General features: G+C 36.6%; 1 protein-coding gene, 1 long non-coding RNA gene and 1 pseudogene across 2 annotated transcripts; 2 read left to right on the top strand and 1 right to left on the bottom strand.

The window, feature by feature from the left end:
• On the bottom strand, positions 1–747 carry LOC145158789 (uncharacterized). Its single transcript, XM_079077632.1, has one exon. It carries the CDS (start codon positions 745–747, stop codon positions 1–3), a length of 747 nt encoding a protein of 248 aa, XP_078933758.1.
• A 3211-nt stretch (positions 748–3958) lies between these two features.
• LOC145158787 (cytosolic enolase 3-like) lies at positions 3959–6797 on the top strand (annotated as a pseudogene).
• A 2994-nt stretch (positions 6798–9791) lies between these two features.
• Positions 9792–12715, top strand: LOC145161678 (uncharacterized). Its single transcript, XR_013738600.1, has 3 exons — positions 9792–10682; positions 10774–10993; positions 12530–12715. It is a non-coding gene; the product is annotated as an uncharacterized LOC145161678 (long non-coding RNA).
• Positions 12716–21444: the final 8729 nt, after the last annotated feature.

Here is a 21444-nt window from a genome sequence, read left to right as displayed (position 1 = left end):
TTAATCCATGAGGCGCAGGGGCTTTTTGGTAATTCTCTTGGGCCTTGATTGGTTTGTTGGATCTTTCTTTTGGGCTGCTTCTTGGGTCGAGTTCTGCTGGATTGTATCATTGCCCTCCTCTTTGAAATTGGGCTCGTCCTCGAGTCCAGTGGTGAAAGTGGGGAAATGTAGTTTGAATTCTTCGGCATCTTCCCATGTTGATTCTGATATGTCTGTGTGAAGCCATTGGACTAAGAATTGCAGCTGGTTGTTGTCAGTAAAGCGGTGTTGCAGAATGGTTTGCGGTACTGGAAGTGGAATGTCAGTAACACAGTTAGTTGGGAGGTCGTCTGAAGCTGGTTGACCATGGCTTTGTTTAAGTAGGGAGACATGGAAGACCGGGTGGATGCGGGATGTTGATGGTAGTTCCAAGCGATATGCTACGGGTCCAATACGCTCCAATATTTTAAATGAACCAAAAAAACGTTTGGAGAGCTTGTGAGATTCCCGTGTCTCAACTGATTGTTGGCGGTAGTTTTGGAGGCGGAGATATACGAGATCACCCACTTGAAAGTGTTTTTCTTGCCTTTTCTTGTTAGCTTGTTTAGCCATACGAGCACGGGTTTGCTCGAGTGCTAGTTTCAACATGTCAATAATTCGTTGGTGCTCGATGAGAGTAGTATCGATGGAAGCTGTGAGATTGGAGCCTGGTTGGTAGTCGTGTATGGCACTAACATCTCTCCCGTACATCGCCTTGAATGGGGTCATTTTGATGGATGAGTGGAAGCTAGTATTGTACCAAAACTCAGCAAGATATAAATATCGATACCATGAGCGTGGTTCATCACTCACGAATGCTCGTAGATAGGACTCAAGGCAACGATTTACGACCTCGGTTTGACCGTCGGTTTGTGGGTGATAAACACTTGAATGACGGAGCTTGGTACCAAGTTGTTTGAAGATTTGGGTCCAGAAGTGACTGAGAAACAGTGGTTCACGGTCAGATATTATTGTTTTTAGAAGGCCATGAAGTCGATATACTTCTCGTAGGAAAAGATTGGCAAGAAGGGCAACGGTAAAGTGAGTCGGTAGGGCTATGAAGTGGGCAAATTTTGTGAGACGATCCACCAGGACCCATATGGTTGTTTTGCTGTTTGAGGGTGGAAGATGAGTGATAAAGTCCATGGTTATGTCATGCCAAGGCTTGGCTGGAACCAGAAGGGGCTGAAGAAGACCGTACGGCTTGTTGGTTGCATATTTTGTGGTTTGACAGATGGAGCATTTGTGAATGTATTCCGTAACATCATGTTTGAGCTTTGTCCATGAGAAGGAAGCGGCGAGTCATCATACTGTAGCATGAATATATGCGTGACCTCCAAGAGGTGATGTATGAAATTCCTGCAAAAGGAGAAGTCGAATATGTGGAATGTTAGGAATAAGTAACCGACTTTGGACATAAACCAAGCTGTTGTGGTGTGTATGGTGAGGAAGTGAAATGGGGTCTTGCTCCAGTTGGTTCATCAATCTCTGTCCTTCGGGGTGGGTAAGAAAATAGGTTCTTAATTCTTCAAGCCAAGTCGCAGTAGGTCCTGATATAGCAAACATGTTTGGTATTTTAATGCGGCTAAGGGCGTCTGCAACCTTGTTATCTTTTCCAGGTTTGTAATGCAGTTCAAAGTCGTAACCTAAAAGTTTAGCCAACCACTTATGTTGTTCCGGAGTTTGGATGGTTTGTGTAAGGAGATGTTTCAGGCTATGGTGGTCGGTAAAGACCCGAAACTTGCGGCCAAGAAGGTATTGGCGCCATTTCTTGACGGATTCATATATAGCATAAAGTTCCCGGATGTAGGTGGAGTTTCCTTGCATTCGGTTGCATAGCTTTTTGCTTAAAAAAGAAATTGGATTATCATTTTGAGAGAGGACTGCACCGATAGCAACACCCGAGGCATCGGTGGTGACATCGAAGGGTTCGTTGAAGTTGGGAAGAGCAAGGGTGAGGAGGGATTTCATAGCAGTTTTGAGGTTTGCAAAAGCTATGTTGGCATCTTTATTCCAGGTGAAAGTGGCTTGCTTTAGTAATTCTGTCAGGCTAGAAGCTATGTGGGCATAATTTTTGACAAATCGCCTGTAATATCCCGTAAGGCCCAGGAAAGCTCGGAGGGTGGTAAAAGAGGTGGGCTTGGGCCAAGCTTGTATGGTTGCTATCTTGTCTGGGTCGGCGTTTACCCCTCTGGCAGAAATAATGTTGCCCAAAAATGGTATCTCTGTGACAACGAATAGGCATTTAGTGGGTTTTGCAAGGTATTGGTTTTCGAGAAGGGTATTGAACACGAATTTAAGATGGTGACAGTGAGTCTCGAGCGAAGGGCTGTAAACCAAAATGTCGTCGAAGAAAACGAGGACAAATTTATGAAGAACGGTACGGAATAGGTCGTTCATGGCCGACTGGAAGGTAGAGGGGGCGTTAGTGAGGCCGAAGGGCATCACACGAAATTCGTAGTGACCATCAATCGTGCGAAAAGCAGTTTTATGGATGTCGTCGGGAAAGGCTCGGATTTGGTGATATCCAGCTCTTAGATTAATTTTTGAGAATACTGTAGCACCGTGAAGTTCATCGAGAAGTTCATCGACGATTGGAATGGGAAACTGATCTCGAACAGTGGCTGCGTTTAGGGCCCGATAATCAATGCAAAATCGCCACGCGCCATCCCTTTTTTTACAAGTAACACCGGGGAGGAGTAGGGGCTTTGGCTTGGCTGAATGACTCCATCTTTTAACATTTATGTAATTAAGGATGTCATTATTTCTTTTTGATATTGTGGGTAACGGTATGGCTTGATGTTGATGGGTGTAGTATTTGGGAGTAGCGGAATGTGATGGTCATGGGGTCAGTGTGGTGGTAGTCCTTGAGGTGGTTCAAAGAGAGGTTGATAAGTAGCTATTAATTCTGCAATTTTGGGGTTGGGGTGAGGGTCTGGTTTGGTTGTGTGTTAGGTAGGTGGTTCGTGGTGAAAGATCATGGTATGAAGTGATGCGATGGAGTCTTTGCGAATGAGGGTGTGTAGAGTACTTGGTGAAACTGGTGTTGTTAAAGGTTCACCCCGGAGTGTGCATTTCTTGTTGTTGATGTTAAAGGATATTTGCGGTATGGAAAAGTCAGCAACTAAAGGTCCAAGTGAGCTGAGCCAGGCAACGCCAAGTATGATGTCTGCACCTGCAACTGGAAGGATAAAAAGAGGAATAGTAAAGGTAGTTTTGTTCAGTTCCAGTGGAACATCCAGAAGGAAGCCTTTGCATTCAATGTGTTGTCCATTACCAACCATTACTGTAAAGGGTGTAAGAGAGGTGGGTTCGATGCTAAGTAGTGTCTCAATTCGGGGTTGGATGATGTTATGTGTACTCCCACAATCAATGAGGGTGGTTACCGGGTGACCTTGGAGATGGTCGATGATGCGTAGTGTTTGGGGTGAGTGGAGACCAAAAAAAGCAGCGTTAGAGAGGGAAAGAAAATGTGGGGGTTGTAGTGTTTTTCTAGTGATGGTATCATTACTACTAGTGTCAAATGGGTATTCTAGGGTTGCTGGACAATCTTCGTTGTCTGTAATCAAGAGAAATTGGGGTGGGTTACACTTATGCCCAGGATAAAATTTTTCTAGGCAGCGGAAGCATAAACCCTCACTACGTCTTTTTTGGAATGCTTCGGGGGACAAACGGGTAAAAGAAAGAGGTGTGCTTGGTTTTTTTGGGGCTGGTAACAAGGCTGTGGCTTTTGGTGTTGGGAGGAGGCAGCGGCGGCGGTGGGGGTGGTAGTGATGGTGGTGGTGGCGGCTGATTGAGATGTTGGTTGGTGATGAGATTGATGAGAGTATCGAGTCGGGTATTGGTGGCGGTGGTAAGGTGCAGGAGGGCTTGCAGGTGGTCGTTTGTGGAGAGGGGTTCCTCAGGTTTGGTTTCTATTTTGAGAGGCATAGCAAGGTCAATGAAAGCACCAATTGATAGTGATCAATTTGAGATGATCAATCTCTTGAGAATCAAAGAAGAAGAGAGCAATCTAGAGCAAGTTTTCTGATATTTTCTTCCCAACAATTACAATATCTACATACTAGTGAAACAAGAAAACGCAGCTAAAACTAGGAATTATTGAAAACATGATACTGACTAACGAAAGTGGAAGCTAACTTAAAGGAACTGCAGCTGACTTCTAGGAAGTGGGAGACTTCGTAGCTAACCAATTGAACTGGTAATTCTTCACGTTTTAATCCATGAGGCGCAGGGGCTATTTGGTAATTCTCTTGGGCCTTGATTGGTTTGTTGGATCTTTCTTTTGGGCTGCTTCTTGGGTTGGGTTATGTTGGATCCAAGCAGGTATGTTTCTTTATTGATTGAACTGTTTATATTGATCCATTATCATTTCTCAATGTTGTTAAATCTTTTGAGAATTTTGTTTTGATATGATCAGGAGATTATGATTCTTCCAGTTGCGTCACAGAGATTTGAGGAGGCAATGCAAATGGGATCTGAAACATATCATCATTTGAAGGTGAGTTTCTCATCATACCAATCCATTGTGTCATTCTCATTTTATATTCTTTTTGAAAAATTGTTTATCTGTTGAATTCAATGCAGGCTGTTATTGCAAAGGAATATGGTGCACATGGATGTAATGTTGGTGAAGATGGTGGCATTGCTCATGATATCACCAGGCATGTCTAATGTCTTCTGATTAATATGTTGTGATCTTTTTACCTCAATTTATGATTTTGGTATTCTATTTTTGCAGCTTTAGAGAAGGACTAGATCTTGTAATGGAGGCAATTGGTAGAACAGGGTATATTGATAAACTAAAGATTGCAGTTGACATTGTTGCCACTGATTTTTGCATACCGCAATATTACAAATCTATAACTCTTTTAACTATAGTTTTTGAAAAAAAAAACTTGACATCTATATTACTATTGATTTTAGGTTCAAAGTATGGCTTAGATTTCAAATATCCGCGAAGGTCGGGACAAAACTTTAAATCAGGAGAAGATATGATTGAGATTTATAAGGAACTATGTAGAGGTATATGAACATGTTGTCATGTTTTATGAGACAATGATTCATTATATTTGACTTATTTTTGGTTTTTAGACTATCCTATTGTGTCTATAGAGGATCCATTTGACAAGGAGGATTGGGAACAAGTGAAGTATTTTTCAGGGCTTGGAATTTTCCAGGTTTGTTTATGAATCCTTATTATGGCTGTTTTGGAGTATGTTTTTGGAAAGAATTTGGATTATGGAGGAATTGTATTCTGTCACACATTTGGTTGGAAGGAAACTGAATTTAACAATAAAAGTTGGTTAACTTTCTAAAATTTTCACTTTCATTTTAGTTTAAAGTAAATTACATTTTGGTTTTTGAGTGTAGTTGATTTTTACAATTTTGGTCATTATTTGAGGTTCTTGTAATGTTTTGGTCCCTGTTCCAAGTAAGAATGACTACTATTTGTCCTAAAAATAGTCATTTTACTTGGAATAGGGATCAAAAGTATTATGAAAACCTCAATACGCACCAAATTTGCAAGAAGAAACTTTTCAAAACAAAAATTGAAAGAAAAAAATCAGCTATAATCGATGACAAGTTATAGTGAGGAAGAATGTAATTGAATTCCTCCCTCGGCCTTAGGAATGGTGAAATCCATCAAACACAAATTTGATGAAAATTAATTGTTTCCATTTGGCAACCAAACACACCCTTGAGTGGAATCTTGAATTCTAATTCTGTTGGAATCCACGAACCAAACACGCCCTAAATCTCTTACATGACTATTATTTTATATACAGGTTGTTGGAGATGACTTGTTGATGTCAAATTCCAAAATGTGTCGAAAGAGCCATCGATGGACATGCTTGCAATGCACTTCTTCTCAAGGTAAAGAATCAATAAAATAAAACAAACCTGATAGAGTATTAGTCAAATATCTAAAAAGTAAAAACACATCTCAACAAGGACAAAATGGAAAAATGTTGTATACAAAAATGAATGTTAAGAATAATTTGTAAACAAACACATGCAGGTGAACCAAATTGGGAGTGTGACAGAAGCCATTGAAGTTGTGAAGATGGCAAAAGATGGTAATTGGGGTGTGGTAATATCACAAAGAAGTGGAGAAACTGATGATTCTTTTTTAGCCGATTTATCATTGGGTCTTGGCACGGGTCAGATAAAAGCTTTATCAGGCGCACCTTGTAGAGGTGAGCGCTTAGCCAAGTACAATCAGGTTTGCTTTTTTTTCATTCTGTCCAAATTAACACTCATGTAGTCACGTATAGCTGTCAAGATTAAGTGCTTCACACATTGAGTAAAAACGAAACAAGCACTTAGTCTAGAGTCCAGAGTCCAGAATATTAGGAGGATATGTGGGGTTTAATAATAATCTCAAGTTTTGTGAAGTTAATTAGAATTGAAGAAGAGATTGGGGATCAAGCAAGAATTCAAATGATTAAACATATAAAAGTAATATATTTTTTTTTATGTTCTGTTGATATTTAATGTGTTATAGATTCAAATGATTAAACATATAAAGTGGCAGGGACGAAGGGTAAGAAGGATAGCAGTTCACCAAAAGAGAAAGAAAAGTAGTCTTCCTGTTGTTTTGTAATTAGGTTGTCGTGGATTACTTCTATAGTTCAATATTCCCATACTTCTTTGTACTGATAGAAGGGAGTGATAATGAAATTTACTGACTTTTTGTGTCTTTGAATACGGTTAGAAACTTCTCATTCATCTTCATTATTGATAGGAGCAACGTTTACAGGGCAGATAGTAATTAGTTTTCAATACATGAAGTTGCTGCTACAAGTTATGGTTATTTGTCATTGATGAAAAAAATGATATATCTTGATCATTCTCTGGTTTATATATGCATGGTAGCTGATCCAGTATTGTCTTTATTCCCTTTATGTAGCCATAGATGATGATTTTTTGTTTATATAAACTAAATATATTACATCAGAATTCAGGTAAGTTGTGTTTGCAGGAAGGTAATGAGGGCACTGGGGGTATTGGGATTGGAAGCTTACTTAGATGGGGAAGGGACCTATTTACAAATTTTATTAACATTTTTGCATTTGATTTCCTCAGCTTAAAAGGGGGATGTATAGGTAACCATAAATCTGTCATGTCTTCAGAAAAGTGTAATTATGGATTTTTTTTTCTTTTTTTTTGCAAAACTCTCATTCTTTAAATTGGTTTTCTTATCTGTAAATTGATGTTTCAATGTGCCTTTATTTTTATGTCAGAAAATGAGTCTTTTTTATTGTTGGATAAAATTGCATACAAGTTGTTAAACAATTGTCAAAGAGAGGGTATAAAGGCGAATCCATACAAGTGCAGATGAATCAAACTAGGGCACTTTGATAAACAAATAAATACTATAAAATCAACAACATTATACTTACATTTTTCTTCAGGTTGCAATATTACACTATAAAAAGTACAATGTGGTAATAAAAAAAAATCAAACTGGGCACTTTAATAAACAAATAAATAGATATGGTGAAATGCCATTGTTATTTGTTAATTTTTTTAAAAAAAATTCATATATGTCAAGCATTAAGTTGTATTGCAATTTATTCTTCTTATTAAAAAATGTCTGCCAAAAATGATGTTTTAAAAACAGTACACTGATCAACACGTCAAATAAATCTAATTGAGCATTTTCAGATTTTTAGATTTGTTATTTGTGACTTAAAAACGATTTAGTAATTATATTAAATTGTTTATTTTTAGGGATATTTATTGCAAATAAAATAGTATAAAAAATTATTGAAAGTACATTGCTATATTTATATGTAGGAGACTTAATCTGATTATAAATAAGACAATGGATCACCATGTATGACTATATTTGTTTTTCCAGTCTATTAAATTGTATATTTAATTTTATAACATGATGATTTTATTATTAATCATGCGTTAAAGAACATTGTTGATGTTTTCAAACCATTTTACATATTAATTAAAAATAAGGATGATATACTCTGCTGGACAGAACATCCAATGTTGTATAAAAATAATTATTAGCACATTTATGATTAATTACATTTTTATAGTCTATGTGTTGTTTTAGCACATTTATGATTAATTATATTTTTATAGTCTATGTGTTGTTTTAGTTTGTAAAACGAATCATTTCACGACCAGAAACTATTACATCCAATGTTGTGTTATAAGAACTATTACATCCAATGTTGTGTTATAAGAACTTTTCAGAAATTTATGATTTTTAATTATCATTTTTGTTATTTTTGTATAATATTGTTTTATTATTTTAAAGAAACTATTACATTCAATGTTGTGTTATAAGAAATTTTCAGAAATTTATGATTTTTAATTATCTTTTTTGTTATTTTTGTATAATATTGTTTTATTATTTTAAACTACCTATTTATTTTTCATTTCAGTCATATTCTATGGAAATTTATATTTTATTGTACAAAATCATGATATTATCATATATCTACACATACAAAATGCTGACCAGATATTCATAAGAGTGTATATGTTAATTTAAGTAATCATTATAACTTACATACAAAACTTTTATCTTTGTAAATTATGATATTTTTTTTAATTTCTAATTGGTCATTACAATTTCAAATTATCGATAGTGTTTTCTTCCCACGCTTTCCCTTGTGGTTGCGTCATTATCTCTGTATGTTCAACAAGAATCATGCACAAAAAGTAAGGTTTTAAAAATCCTCATTTGTAATTAAATACTTACAATTTACAAAGTTACTAAAAATAACGAACATATCCTAAGAAAACACCATCATTGCATGGATTTCAAGGTTATGGCCAGAAAGCCTAAAGTTTCAAAAAATCTGACGAAGGCAGCAACAATTTCTATTAATCTCACCAAATTACTGTGTAATTAAATACTTACAAATTACAAAGTTATTAGAAAAAAATACAATATCACAATTCAAAAGTTTTTTAAATTAATGCTATATTATTTTATTACATAATTAAATTTTTAGTTCTATTTAAAATTAACACCCCTTGTTCCACGGGTTGTAACCTAGTTCATTTATAAACAAAGCTATATATCCTAAAAACAAAACTCACATTTAGCTTAGTTTGTTGAGACGCGTGTCTTTTTCTTGAAGGTCTTGTGTTTAAGTTCCATCATAGAAATGTATTGATTTGGTTAGAATGTCTTGATTTTTACATAAGAGACCCAACTTATTGATTACTATTATTTTATTCAACCTCTTTTTTATAAGGCGTTTTTGTTTTCTTCGGGACCTATATAATGTGTGCACCGACCTGTGTTCATGGGATATGGTTGTGTTAAAAAATAAACCCCGCATAGTCGGGTTTCGTGATGATGTAAAAAATTAGAATGCCGAGGTGGACTGTGGATAATGGGTATAATATATATAGTTTAAAAATGGTGCATATGACGTTGGGGGTATGGTATTCCCATGGAAAATGGTTCGTATGTGTGCGGCATTAAGTTGGCAAGTTGATGATCGTGGTGTTTAGGATAGTGTGTTAGGACATGTGATCTTTCTTTTTTTTTCATAAGAGAATATATATATATATATATATATATATATATAGATGAATGATCATTTGAGAACTCAAAGTTTTCCGAGAACCCGAAAAATAAAGGCGGAGCGTTAGATTAAATATTTTGATGGCTAGGATCAATGACATATTTGTAATTGTGAATAAATATAATGGTATATGAGGTTTTTTAAAAAGTTCATAAGGGCAAACACGGTAATAAAAACTATTGATCCTAAAAATTATTTTAATTAAATACCATTAAATAAAGAAAAAATCCCCAAATTCTCTCACTGATCCCTCGTCTTCTTCACTAGGTTCATTCATCTCCAACTCTCTTTCTCTATCACACACATACATACACACATCTTCATCGATATACCTTTGAGATCGTGGTTCATTGCACATCCGTCGCCGTTAATCTGTATCTGGTTCGTCCAACGCCGGTTGTAGATCTTCAAGGCATCGCTGCTACTATTCATCATTGACTGTGAAATCACCAGTTCTTCTTCAAGGCGCCAGTAAATCACCGGAGTCCTAAATCGTTCGTTAATGAATATTTACGATACAATCACAATTATCGTTGATCGCCTTCTTTTCTGATTGCATCTCCAATCGCCACAGATTTCTTTACTCTTCCTTTATTTCTTTCGGAAATCCTTCATCAAGTTTAGGATTAGTTATGGAAATATGTTCCCCCAAAACAATTTTTTCTCAGCTTCATTCGTCTCCTTCTTTTAATCGTCAAACATTGTTTACTTAACCCTCGATCTGTGTTCGACAAGATTACTTAACTTAAGGATGCCCTCAAGCTGTTCGATGAAATGACACAACAGTAACCTTTGCCAACAGTTGTTGAATTCACTCAGTTGTTGCAAGCTGTTACCAAAACGAAACACTATTTTTGTTCGATTGAGCTTTTTAAACAAATGGCCGATCTACGTTCAATGATTGAAAATCACTGGTTATTGATCTTCAGCTTAATCGGAAGTCTTCATTATTTGAACCTTATCGATTTGTTTTGACTATTTGCAAGGTATTTCTGATTTCTTCAACACAATAAAATTCTTCCAGTTTAATCTCTTCATACGATTTTATCACACCTGTTGCTAGGATTTAATGATCTCGAGCCTGACGAATTCATGGTGAGTTAAATTACTGTCACTATCGATCGTGTGTTTATAAATATTTTTTTCAAAAGCTGATTTCTCAGAACAATTTGTGTTTCTTTTGAAGGAAATTACTAAGATCTTGAATAAGTACAAATCAGATCTTGCAAGACCTTTCGATGAAGCAATCACCTTTTTGAACAAACACAACTCAAATGATTGAAAGGTCAGGAGTTTGTGTTGCATCTGATATATGGAGTGTTGGTTGCATTGTAGTCAAGCTACTTACTTGTGTGCCTCCTTACTATGATCTTCAACTCATGTCAACTCTCTTTAGGATCGTTTAGGTATTCTATCATTGTTATTTTTACTTGTGTACCTCCTACTTGTTCTTTTCCTTTAATCAATAGCAAATATTTCCTGCTGTTTCATACCAATTTGGGAGTTTTTGCTAGGATTTTACTTGTTATGATTTTGTGTTTTTTCATTGGTGGTTGAACCGAATAATAATCATTACTTTGAGATTTTTTTATCATTATCAGCGAAAACTCGAAAGGAAACAATTAGTTTACATTAGAAAAGTATATTATGGTATAATCTACTCTAATTTTAACTTTTCTCTTATTGCAAATAGCAATTGTATCAATTATTGGAATCTTGGTCATCATATGTATGTATGTATAAATCTTTTGTGGCTTTCTTTATGATCTAAATTACACAATCTAGCATATTTGTAGGAAATCCAACATATATAACTTCTAGATCAGGTTCTTAATCTTCCCTAACCTTAACAATTAAGTAAACATCATCATTACAAACAAGCTCCTACAATGAAATACGCTTTTGTTCATTTTTTCCTAGACATAGAAACCGATCAAACTACACGTGCCCACCTTTTTGCTCAATATTTTTTATTTTTCAACTCTCATCTTTTTACATGATATTACTAAATTTCCAGGATATATTCACATGTGGATATTACATGATATATTCACGTATGAATATAACATAACATATACACATGTGAATCTTAATTTTGGGAACAATATATAAAAAATTGTCTCAAGTTCTAGTTTTTTCATTATTTTTATGCAATATTCAAGTCTATTTTGATATATTGTCATTTAGTTTATTTGAATACTTTTATATAGTTCATCTAAATACAATGTTAAGCTCTTGATCTCTCTTTTAGTTGTTATACTCTTCATCTTTATTTGATTTGATCACAAGCTTTCGATCTCTCTGTTAGTTGTTATACTTGAATTCTTTTTGTTCACAGCATAATAACTTTTGAGCATTTGAATTATATGTGATTCACATGTAAATCACATGTGATTCACATGTAAATCACAAGTGAATCACATATGAATTACATGTGATTCACATGTAATTCACATATGAATCACATGTCATTCACATGTAAATCACACGTGAAGCACATATGAATTACATGTGAATCACAAGTGAATCATATATGAATGACATGTGATTCGCATGTAAATCACAAGTAAATCACATATCAATTATATGTGATTCACATGTAAATCACATGTAATTCACATATGAATCATATGTAATTCACATGTAAATCACAAGTGAATCATATATGAATCACATGTGATTCACATGTACATCACATGTGAATCACATGTAATTCATATGTGATTCACATATGAATTACATGTGATTCACACGTGAATAACATGTAATTCACATATCAATCATATGTAATTCATATGTAAATCACAAGTGAATCATAAATGAATTATATGTGATTCACATGTAAATCTCAAGTGAATAACATATAAATTACGTCTATATGCACACATGTATTTTTGTGGGTGTTTGTGCATTAATCAAATTTTTTCTTAATTTTCTTGTAGATTTGGAAGAATGCGTGGAAAATATTGAAAATGTGAAAAGTGATACATTGAAGAAAATATGGAAATCTTGACACGAATACGCTTTGAAATTTTGTAGCATTTTTTGTTTTTTTATATTTTATTTTGTATCGAATAAAATACATGTACTTTTATGCTTATAGATTAGTAAATAAAAATGGTTTTTTATTTATTATCTACATACGAATATTATCGTATAAGAAATATGCATATATGAACTTGGAAACTATATGCATATATGAATTTAAAGCATTGATTTTTTTGGTTAAAAAATTATAGTTTTTTTTTCAAATATTCCAGTTTTTTTTTTATTTTATTTTTTTACTGATTTTTAAAAATTTACTGTTTTTAAAAAATATATTTTTTTTCAATTTTTTAAAAAAAATTCATGTTTTCTAAATAAAATTAAAAAAAATCTGCAAATTTTTAAAAAATCAAAAATTATTATTTTAAAAAAATCCGAAAATTTTATTTATTATGTTAATTTTTAGACATATTTATGAATATTTCCAATAACACAAAAAATTAAACATTAAATGAGATTGGTAAGATGATGATCATGTCCTTAATGAGTTACTTTTGATCTAACGCTCCACCTTTAGTTCTCGGGTTCTCGGGAAACTATGAGTTCTCAACCGATCTCACATCTGTGTGTGTGTATATATATATATATATATATATATATATATATATATATATATATATATATATATATATAGGCTTAGGTTATTTTATTTAAAGTAATTATTGTGTTATTGTATGCATAAATGTGAGCCAATCATTTTACTTATTTTAAGAAAGTGATTAATACATATTATTGAATTAAATATAATTGAAAAATATCATCCAATTTAACTAGAAGAGTATTTTAGTCAATTAATATAGATTTAATAAAGGAAATTTGCATATTTTAAGGGATCATAGATTCTATTAATTTTAAAAATCCGATTTTTACTAATTATAAGGTTTTTAATTCGGACATTCTGACAGAATATGTTCAAAAATAAAAATATTCTAGAACAATAAAATAATAAAAATATTCTTGAACATATTTCTTGATCATGACTTTAAAAATTTCTTCTAGAATAACAAATTCTCGAACCAGCAATTGAAGAATTAAAAAAAAAAATTACATTAATTCTTATAGAATACATGTAACAATTGTTAAAAATTACATTTATTGTTAAAGAATAAAACTAAAAAACTTTCAAATCGGGAAAAAAACATCAAAATCTAACAAATACACTAATTTATTCTAAAAGAATAATGTTGCTAAGAAACACTTTTAATTTTGTTGTACGTTCTTCAAACATCAACTTCTTCAAGCATCAACTTCTGTGAAAACAAATCCAATTGTAGTTTAGAATCCAATAACGCATTAGCAAATGATAAATAAAAAACTATATTCCTTTGGAAAAATATGCATACTTGTTAACTGCACCAAAACCAATAACCAAAAATTGCATGTATAATCAATGAGAAAATATCAATATTTCATTCCAACAGAATTAGAATTCGTGTTTCCATTCCGATAGAATTTGAATTCGTGATTCTATTCCGATAGAATTGGAATGGTATAAAATACCCAAACCGAAATCAGAACAGAAATCAAAAGCATAATCTATTTGAAAAGAAATAAGAGCGAACGCCACATCAAAAATTAAATCACAGTAATATAATAACAATTTAGCAAACATATGAAATCAGAAATTCAGAATAGCATAGAATCGGAAAATAATCAACATCAAAAAATTATCAAAATACAGCAACATCAAAACTTAAATCACAGCAACATCAAAAAATTCATATCAATTACCAAACATCAGATTTGAGTTCTTTTTGGAGTTGCCAACATATATTGAGAAACAAGAACATAGATTATGCGATGAATATGGAGGTGTTTCTGAATTGAAACAGGTTGTTGATTTGGAACTGAATTGGACGCAGGTTCTCAAGGAATTTAAGAGTGAATGGTCCTTTGGGGATAAAACAATCGTTTGAAGCGAACAAGAGGAAGAAGAGAAAGAAAGGTTCCCGGAGAAATAGTTTCCGGCGAAATAAATATCAGTAAGAGTGGAAATCGACATGCGATCAGAGAGGTTGAGTGTACCGGAGAGATACCCACTGGTGAGATTGACGACGGTGACGCGGCTATCTTTCGAACAAACCACCCCCGCCATGAACACGCCGACGACGTCGATGTAGACGTCCGGTCTGATAAAACACCGTTTGTATCAAAATCAACCGACGATTTCTTGAACGACAATAGTCTCTGAACATCGTCTTCTTGACTCATAACCAAAGCAGAACAAGAAAAAAAAGACTGTCTTTTTCAAGATCAACTGCAAAAAAATCAAGGGTGTGAGGCCGATTTATGAAGGGGATAAATTTAGGGTTAGAAAAAGTCAATTAGATATAAACCTGGAGAAATTAGGTTAAAAGTCAATACCATGATTATAGGGATTATTTTTGGAAGTTATCAATCATATTACTAAATTACCCTTATTTATTTATTTAATTATTTAATTTTTTATTTAATTTTGATTGGCCCACATTTATGCATACAATAACACAATAATTACTTTAAATACCTGAACCTAGCTCTATATCAATTATTTAATTTCTAAAAGATTGTGATTAATATTAAATTGATATACAATAAATAAAAATGGCTCCTCAGTTAAAGATAACGAATGAATAAGGGTATACGTGTACATTGTCCTCTCCATTAAAATAGGAAACTGAATATATTGATGAAAACTACCCGCATAATCCCTATAACATCGCATACACCCGGATTCCACTACCCTCTGTATCGGAACACAAAATCAAACTATATCTTCTCTACTCAACCCAAAAAGCGGTAGATTCTGTTGTATATGTTATATAAAGTGATCGATTCTTGAAGATTATTCACAGAAATTGCGTTGTGATCGTTCGAAGTAAAAGAAATTGCAGTGCAATGAGGAGTACAAGGACGACTTCTTTCAAATCGAAGTTTAAGAACACACAAGAAACAGTGTTGAATCTAGATGAAGACGATGCTGATTTCGTCGCTCCGCCTATAGGTAATCTTTTTTTTTTATAAGTTTTTTTTAAGGTAATCGTTTGAATACACAACATTCTTTTGGAATGTTCTACCAATGAAGTATTTGCATGTGGTTTTTTAGTTGGTTTAAGTAAAATAGAACGAAATAATTTAAAAAGGGGGTATTTTTTTATTATGGTTTTATGAAATTGGGGATTTAAAACCCGATAAAATTTTTGGATTTTATGTAACACCCAAAAATTCAAGCCAATTTAAACTTTTAAAAACATTTCAAACCAGTAAAAATCATTACAACTTTGTTTTCAAAATGCATAATATCAGAGTATCCCAGAAACATAAACATAAATATGAGGAGCTGTACGATCACGCCTTCGCCTTGCCGCGATCCCCTGATGTACCTGAAACAATAAACTGAAACTGTAAGCCCGAGGCTTAGTGAGTTCCCCAAAATACCAATACACTGCACATAATACATATACCAATAACAACATGTACTGGGTCCACAGCTTTACAGACTGGAATACCCCTGGGCCCACAGTGTGAGTCTGGATTGCCTACCGGGCCCACAACTCACATCTAGTTTGCCATCGAGCCCACAGTACGAGTCTGGATTGGGCCCACAACTCGTATCTGGAATGCTCCTAGGGTTTGTTGGTCACCGCACAAAGCAGTACATCCTCAACCCATCCCACATAACATATCAACATATAACATAACTACTGAGCATGCATATAATCATATAACAACACAGGTAGTCCTACAGATCTACCTAACTGGATAACCACTAGCATGCAACACTAATTCATACTCAACTTCTAACACTGCTAGGATAACATATCCAATGGGCCGGCCTTGGTGCCTTAGACCCCTTAGTATAGTGAGGTAACTCACCTCGCAAGTGCCGTCTGAAACTAGAAAACTCAACTCCCGGATCACCAATACGAACTCCACCACCTATAATTACCATAAAACCCTTTTTCATAAATTTCCAAATTACCAGAATACCCTTAGAAGTCAACTGGTCAACTCTTGGTCAAAGTCAAAGTCCACAGTCAAAGTCAACAGTCCATGTTGACTCGACTCGCCGAGTGTAGTTCGCCGACTCGTCGAGTCCTTCCTGAACTCGAGAAGTCGTGAAATCCTTGATTGGCTCGTCGAGTTCCCCTTTAACTCGCCGAGTTCATACGTGTCCAAGAAATGGGAGAAACCTTAGCCGACTCGCCGAGTCTATGAACGACTCGTCGAGTTCAAGGCAATCTTCAACGGGCTCGCCGAGTTTGTTCATCAACTCGACGAGTTCATGACCATATTCATAAGACACGCCGAGTTGACTATGCAACTCGCCGAGTCCTTGCAGACCTTCATCCATGCATACACTTTTTAAGTCATGCCAAGGTTCCAGATTACAGATCCAAGCTTCTAAGGCATGATTATCACGTAAAGTTGCAAACTTTACACGCATGCAAGGCCTTAAAGGCTCTAAATGACCATTCTAAGCTTCTAATGGAGCTTTACACCTTATGAGGGTCTCATCCTTGCAAGAACTGGAAACTTTATGGACTTAGGACTCAAAAGAGGTTCAGATCTGAATTTTCAACTTCAGATCTAGCTCCCATAACAAAAATCCCTTCAAGCATAACAAAAGAAAGCCCTAGTTTCCACAATATGAATGATTCTAGAAGAAAAAGAGGTTAAGGTAACAGCTCGTTACCTCTAAAACGTGCCCAAACTGAAGTAGAAGCTGGATCCACACATAAATCTTGATGTTAGCCTCTTGATCTACAAATTCCTTCACAAAAGTCACTTCCCAAAGCTCCAAAACACTCTCCAAGCTCTAACTCACGGAAATTAGGGTTTCTGGGTCTCAAGGGGTGATAGAGGACAGTGGGAGGCGCTAATGGTCCATTATATAGGGTTCAAAACCCTGAAACTTAGGGTTTCTACTGCCAGCTCCTACTCGTCGAGTCCCCCATACTGACTCGACGAGTCACTCATTAATTGACGTGTCTCGGCCCGCTGCTACTCAACGAGTCATAACGCCAACTCGTCGAGTAGGCCTTAAACATGAAGTCTAAAATGGAAAAATAATAATACCTGACGGTTGGGATGTTACAATTCTCCCCCACTTGACTTAGACTTCGTCCTCGAAGTCTGCTGTAGCGAATAACTCCGGGTAATGCTCCCGCATCTCAGCCTCCGACTCCCATGTCCACTCGGATCCCCTCCGATGCTCCCATTGTATCTTTACCAATGAAACCTCCTTGTTGCGTAGGACTTTCACTTTCCTTTCCAAAATGACAACCGGCCTCTCAATATAATTCAGACGCTCATCAACCTGAATGTCGTCCAGTGGCACCACTGCCTCCGGGTCCACAATGCACTTTTGCAACTGCGAAACGTGGAAAGTACTGTGGATCCGACTAAGCTCCTCCGGCAGCTCTAGTCTGTAAGCCACCTTGCCAATCCTGGCAATGATCCTAAACGACCCAATAAATCGGGGACCCAATTTTCCCCTCTTCCTGAAGCGGATCACACCCTTCCAGGGCGAGACCTTCAGGAGTACCATGTCACCGACCTGAAACTCTAACTCGGATCGGCGTCGGTCAGCGTAACTCTTCTGTCGACTCTGAGCGGTCTGCAACCGCTGTCTAACCTGCTGAATCTTCTCGGTAGTCTGCAAGACCACCTCTGTCCGTCCCATCATCCTGTGACCAACCTCACCCCAACAAACCGGGGTGCGACATCTCCGCCCATACAACAGCTCGAATGGCGGGGCGCCAATGCTGGAATGATAGCTGTTGTTGTAGGCGAACTCTGCAAGCGGTAGGTGGGAATCCCATCTCCCACCGAAATCAATGACACACGCCCTCAACATATCCTCGAGGGTCTGAATAGTCCGCTCGCTCTGACCATCAGTCTGCGGATGGAATGATATGCTGAAGTGCAACCGCGTGCCCAGCTCCTCGTGAAACTTCTGCCAGAAACGGGATGTAAACCTGACATCCCGATCGGAGATAATGGAGACGGGAACCCCATGGCGAGACACGATCTCGCGAACGTACATGTCGGCCAACTTCTCGGCCGACGAACTCTCCCGAATCGCCAAGAAATGGGCGCTCTTGGTCAATCGATCCACGATGACCCATATAGCATCAAATCCCTTTGCCGTATTTGGCAGCTTGGTAATGAAATCCATCGTGATCTGTTCCCATTTCCACATGGGAATCTCTAGAGGCTGCAGCTTTCCATGCGGCCTCTGGTGCTCGGCCTTGACCATCCTACAGGTCAAGCACCTCTCGACATACCAAGCGATTTCTCGCTTCATGCACGGCCACCAATAGTTCAAACTCAAATTCCGGTACATCTTGGTGGCCCTTGGGTGGATAGAGAAGTGAGACTTATGAGCCTCCTCCATGACTGTCTGTCCGATCCCGCCAGACATCGGAACCCATACCCTACCGCGCCGGGTCAATAATCCCCGACTGTCCTGCACAAACCGGGTGTTCTCGCCCTTGATCCTCTCCAACTTCCAGTTCTTTGGTCGCATGCCCTCAACCTGGGCATCCCTGATCAAACTCATAAGCGGGGAATCCACCGCTATCCTCATACATACCGCTGGGGTGGAAGATCCAGCTGACTTGCGGCTCAAAGCGTCCGCCACCACATTCGCTTTACCGGGGTGGTAAAGCTTAATGAGTGGCTCTTGAGGGTAAAGTTGGAAACTTTACCCTTATGGACATCAATATGGAAGAGACCTGAGGTTTGGAGTCCTTGGATTCAAGAGAAATGACTTATTACGTTAAGTGGGTTTGGCAGGCTGAAGAACTCGACGAGTCAATGAGTAAACTCGACGAGTTGTTATGCAATTATCCCAATTCTGATGAAAAGGGGATAACTCGTCGAGTAGTAGGGAAACTCGAGGAGTTGGGTTGAGACACTGTGATTCTGTCCTTAAGGGGAACTCGACGAGTTAAGGTACAACTCAACGAGTTGGGTCAACTCGGAGCGTTGACTTTGACTTTGACTTTGACCAGGTGTTGAATCGGGTTGATCATTCAGTAATTCGGGCCTTTTTGGATATTGGGCCTTCTTATATTGGGTTCATGATGAATTCGGCCTTATTGGGCTTTGTAGGCTATTTTGGGTTTGGGCCCAATTTGGAAAATTGGGCCAATAATGGAGTTTATGGATTTCGGAGTTTTGGGCTTTTTTGGTGATGGGCTTGGGCCTTAGTTATGAATCTTGTTGGGCCAGGGATAAAACGGTCATTTTACCCCAATTATGGATTATGGATCACGGTTTGAGACCCAATTGCTAATTGGGTGATATTTTGGTGTAGACAGCTCGGGAAGTGGACAGAGCAGCAGCTAAGGATTTCATTTGGGAAGCTTCTGCATTCGAGGTGAATCTCCTCACCATACCAATGGGTCTAAGGCACCAAGGCCGGTCTATTTATCTGGTTGTGATGATTATTGCGGATGTGTTATTGATACATTATGTATTTATGTGAAGACCATGCAGGGGTTCCCATGACAAGTAGTTATATATGTGGTATGCTAGTTGATTGTGTGGTATTTGGTATGCTAGTTGTCTTTTTGATACTTGCATGGAAGACCCCGGGGGTTCCCGAGGCAGTTGGATATAAGACCATGTGGGGGTTCCTATGGCATTCCAGGCTAAGACCATGTGGGGGTTCCCATGGCAGTGGGCTAAGGCCATGAAGGGGTTCCTATGGCACCCGGTGTAAGACCTTGGAGGGTTTCCAGGGCATCCTTATGTGTTTGTATGTATGATTTATATGGCAGGTAGTTGAGACCATGTGGGGGTTCCCATGGCAGTGGGCTAAGACCATGAGGGGGTTCCTATGGCCCCCGGAGTAAGACCTTGGAGGGTTTCCATGGCTTCCTTATATGTTTATATGCATGGCTTGTGTAGTTGATATGATTTATGTGATTATGTGTATAAGACCATGTATGGTTTCCATGGCTCCCTTATGTGATTGATATGGCTTATGTGGATTATGTAGCTGATATAGCTAGTATGGATTATGTGGATTGTGTGTGGTATGCTCTGGGAAACTCACTAAGCTTCGTGCTTACGGTTTACAATTTTGGTTTCAGGTATCATCGATTTGGAAAGGAATGGTCCGACTTGATCGCAACGTGCACACCCATGTTTTCCGTAATAAGTGATTTTGGGATGAACTCTGATAAATGTTTTCATTAACTATGTTTTGGAATGTCTGGATTAAATGATATTTATGTTTTGACTATAATAAAAATGAAATTTTTACCCTTGATTTTTGGGTCGTTACACCAAAGATCATTCTAAGCATAATAACAACAATCAAAACAATTTCAGCAACCATGTAACAACAATAAAAAAATATGATATCACAAATATGATTTTATAACACATTTAAGCAATCAAGTGAAATAACAAGCGTGTGTTTTTTTTAGGTTTTTAATAAAGTGTGTAGACCTTAGAAGACTCAAGGTCAAGTCTTTAACATCCCGTTTAAAATATAGTAATTAAATAATAAACCTAGAACTCCGAGATGTAATTTTTATTATTATTTTATATTATTGTAACCAAAAATCCATAATATTTAGTGGGGCGTTGGTTTCGGGGAGCCAAATGACATGATTTAGAGTTTCGGGGGTTAAAGTGTAATTTCAGGACTTATTTTGTAAAGATTTTCAGTAGTCAGGGGGTGTTTGGTATCATTTGGACTTAATATGAAAGGATTTTGGATGGCTGGGGCTAAAAGGGTAAATTATGTACCTAAGTTGAAAAGAATTTGTCAAGCAGGGGCTGCTTGGTAAATATTTCAGACTTAATTTGTAAG

Source organism: Lactuca virosa, chromosome 2 (genome assembly GCF_052849685.1).
Source record: "Lactuca virosa cultivar CGN04683 chromosome 2, Lactuca_virosa_CGN04683_v6, whole genome shotgun sequence".
In the NCBI taxonomy this organism is placed as follows: Eukaryota; Viridiplantae; Streptophyta; class Magnoliopsida; order Asterales; family Asteraceae; genus Lactuca; species Lactuca virosa.
This window is presented reverse-complemented; position numbering and strand designations above follow the sequence as displayed.